Raw genomic sequence first — 4,050 nt, 5'->3', positions numbered from 1 at the left:
TACGTGCCGAGTTATCCCATTAAATCGATCGTTGTTTGCAATGACCATGTCTACATTCATTTGGTACCGTTTAACAAAATTGTTGTGACACCTAATAACAAGGGAGCACTGATGAGCCTAATCATACTCAAATCTCAGCTAAAAGTTCATATTCTCGGATCCCTCCTATTAAAAGCAGAGAGTTGTATCGGAGAGTTGATCTTATCCCTAGAAGGGGAAATTCGATTGACTTCGAAACGGGTCGTTTTTCGCGAACAAAACAAAAGACGGAGATTTCTTCTGAAACTGGCGTCACAGAAGGCGTATATGATCGGATTAAAAATGGAACTCGTCAGAGAGAAACAGTCAAAAAGGGGCCTTAACGGTAAATTTCCTGAAGCTTTTTTTCGCCGGTGAACGTAACGATAAGAAATAATGATATCTAGAATCATTATTGGACCCCAGCTGATGATAAAACTGAGGACGACAAACACACACATTCGCACCGCGCGCAATTTAGCTCTTGCTATGTTACGGTGTACGTGATTACTCGCTTTTGCTTTGTTCCAAAGAAAGCAAGTTATCTTAGTGTATGAGAATATGATACAAACCAAAGGTACAACAAAAGCCAACAGAAAATAAGTAGTAAAGGCAATCTGTCGCTCTAATGATCCCGCAGATCCCGGTGTGCAGTGCCTAATATCTCGCCAGTTGCTTACGTTGTTCTGCGTTAAGTTTAAGAATGGACGCTTCTTATAAAGGAAATTAAAAATATTCACAGACACAGTAGCGCTTGGAATGAATCCGGAACAAATTAACATGGCATAAACCCAGATCAGAAGCATAGTCAAGCATTTTCTTGGCTTCAATCCCAAACTTCGAAGTGGAAATATGATGTGAATGTACCGATCGAGGGCAATCCCTGAAAGCAGCTCGAACGTCACCGCGGCGCAGGTAAACTGTGTAAATATCACTGTTTTACAATGTTCAGGACTTATTTCCCAAAAGTTCTCAAATGTTTTACGAAGCACATTAAGAACTCTGAATACTAGGTCTGTGATCGCCAACTGAAGAAGGAGGAAGTTGGATAACTTTGCATTGGGCTGTGTGGCTCTTCCCGATTTAGAAACTTTGAGGAGAACCAAGCACACAACGATATTTTCTGCTGCGCCTAACGCCAACAAGACCAGACTAGTACTGTACAAGTTCTTCCGGTAATTATCAAGCTCTCTTTTAAACTTTATAGCCTGCCGGTATGTATCAAGAGGGGACGAAGTGTTTCTTTGGATTTCTGATAACATCTCCATGACTGTGTTTTCGTTCCTTTTCCTTTCTTTTGCTGCTGAACTGTCAATATGAATTTGCCCCTGTACTTTAATTATTCAGGTCAGTGTGCAAAACAAATGATGCCAGAAGCCTAACTCACAGTAACTTTTCTTCATCTGATTAAGTGGCCTGAGCTATCCGCCAGGTGCGTGCAACTCGTACTGCACCAAAGCAAAAATGAAACATGGATTATCCAGTACTTGAAGTAACGAAGCTGCCTTTTAACTTTTGCTTCGTCACCTGGGTTTGAGCACGTAAAGTTAAACTATTTTTGGTGTCCACGCCTTCTTTGTCAAGAAACAATGCAATGTTGCGGTTTCGGCAAAAGAACGTTTACATAGTCCTGCGCGTGTGTACGAAGGACTGCGATTTGGATCCGACAACTGAATGTATCTACGTAAGTTCCTACAGCAGCTGTTTTACCTGTTTACTTTTTATCGATAAACACAAACATTGAGTCATTCACACCATTTGGAACGTTATTCGTGCGGCCAGTACAGTAACACTGCATGGGATGCATATATGCCACCTAAGTCAGTGAAGGATACCGTTGAGTGTCATTTGGACAAGTTAATAAATGTTCCGTTAAAATATCTTAAATTTGAATAGTAAGTGTTAAAATTACATACGGGTTTAAAGTGTTAGAACGGCCATTCACGTAATTAAAAATTTGCAATCATTGAACTCCTTCGGCAGAATCGTCCATAAAATGCAAATAAAAATCTTTTGATCTTATTTGTCTGAGATTAAATACTGGATACTTTTTACTAACGCGAAACATGTTGAAATTAGTCTTGTTTGGAAAATAACTGTACGACTGGACTTCCTTTAAAATTCTGAGATAAAATTTTACTGTTACGGGCATATTTAGCTATATTTTTACCTGTTAAGAGTTTGAGTGAATAAACGTTGATTGAAAATAACAAAAACAAAAAGCAAGGAAGAGTCCAAATAAAGACAATTATTAAGCAAGTTTGTTGTTAGCTCTTTATTTCCTTCACCTTTTATTATCATGTAAACGTTAGTGTTGTTTCTTTTTTAGATAAATGTTCTTTGTCGCAAGAAAGGAAAGTTTGTGGTTCGAGTTGTTCAAATAAAGCTAAAACACTAAATATTAAAAACGTTACCCAAAGTTAAACAAAGATCATTAAGAAATGATTCCAAGGTCATTTCATCGATCTCTGATAAGAAAGAGCCTATCTCCAGAAAAACGACTTAAGCCGAGAGGAAAAAAAAGAAAAAATAGAAGTATATGGCCGGCCAAAATCGTAGAAAACTCAAGAAGGACTATGCGATAAGAAAGTGATAATTTCCCATCATATATAAATCAACTGCGAATTGAACCGGATTTACGCAATTGAAGCCGGCTCATGAAGACTTGTCAGTTTCGCTTTGTTTGACTACAATGGAGGACAAAATTCTTAGGACAATTAACACGATCTGCCTTAATTTTTCCCGCTTTCCCCCTATCCCCCAAGCAATGTTGTAGTTTGTGCACCCCTGTACACTTTACCCTGTCCTAAAAGTGTTTCTTCATCTCAACATTGTTTAGAGGGGGGAGGGGAGGGCCAGTCGCGGTATCCAAGTGGTTAGAGAAGTGTATATTATGCTACATCTGAACATTTGATAAGTTAAGGATGTGGAAGGAAGGTTTTCCATAACCGTTCCAAGGATTTTTGTCCTCCATTGTAGTTCTTGTTTTTGTATTATTGTCTTTTTTCCTTTTCCTCGATGTAGACTTTGTCAATTTTCCACACTCCGCTAAGAACATGAGAATTAAATAAATTGATCAAACTATAGACAAATTCTCTCAAATAATTCTTTACTGGAAAAGTATGGAGATCAGTCAAAAGAATTGGTATGTGTTAAGCCCGGATGGGGTGACTACCAGTGTTTATTAGCAAATTTTAACCAACATGCCAGTGGGTCAATTTGCAGGTGCAGGTTGTGGCTTTGACTTAAGGTGTCAGGATTGGCCGGGTCAAGATTTGATTTGCGCAAAGTTTTAAAAAATTGTGGAGGCGGGTTCGTAGCCACCGTAAGAGCGGCCGTCTGGGGCGCAAAAAATGCCCAAACAGTCTAAGCAAATTGAAAACATCAGGATTGTTAGTGTAAATCCATGCCGTGCGGGGAAGTGCCCAAAAAAGCAGAAACCACTTTGGAATTTAGACTAGGAATGTTTGGAATAGTTTTTGCCGCATAAAGTAGACTGCAAAACAGTCCGTATTTTTGCGTATTCAAGTACTCGCGAGCAGTCAAACAAAAGGTCTGGAACGAGGCTGAAAACAGAGAGCGAGACTGAGGATGGCACGCTTTATGGCTTTACCGATTTCTTTACTGATTTTGAGAAAAAAAACCGACTGTTTTGCAGTCTACGCATGTTATGTGTTAAAGGTTTCGTGTTTCCTTCCACATGCGACTTCCAGAGCTGAGAGTTTTATGATAAACAGATCGCTGTAGCTTGTTCAGTCGACCGTAAATGCTGAAGTTTGGACCCGCATGGACATAACTTCAGTAGTACCTACTGGATGTGAACACGAGGCTTCCTTTACGAACAGTGAGCTAGGCGGAAGTCAGCTGGGAAGCTTGAATTGAAATTGTGGTCAATAAACTCGAACTCCGGCTTGCTCATAACTTCATTCATACTTAAATTTATAAGTCGTAAGGCAGACTTGACTAACGAAAATGTAGCGCCATATCTACTGAGACGGTGGTTGTACCTGATCTCGCAAGTTAAATATCGTG

At 39.5% G+C, this 4,050-nt stretch overlaps 1 protein-coding gene across 1 annotated transcript; it reads right to left on the bottom strand.

Moving 5' to 3' along the window:
* Positions 1-146: 146 nt before the first annotated feature.
* Positions 147-1,318, bottom strand: LOC140938177 (QRFP-like peptide receptor). The gene has a single exon (XM_073387698.1). The coding sequence runs from the start codon at positions 1,284-1,286 to the stop codon at positions 147-149; it is 1,140 nt and encodes a 379-aa protein (XP_073243799.1). The 5' UTR covers positions 1,287-1,318.
* Between the last annotated feature and the right edge of the window lie 2,732 nt (positions 1,319-4,050).

This window comes from Porites lutea, chromosome 5 (genome assembly GCF_958299795.1).
Source record: "Porites lutea chromosome 5, jaPorLute2.1, whole genome shotgun sequence".
Lineage (NCBI taxonomy): Eukaryota > Metazoa > Cnidaria > Anthozoa > Scleractinia > Poritidae > Porites > Porites lutea.
This window is presented reverse-complemented; position numbering and strand designations above follow the sequence as displayed.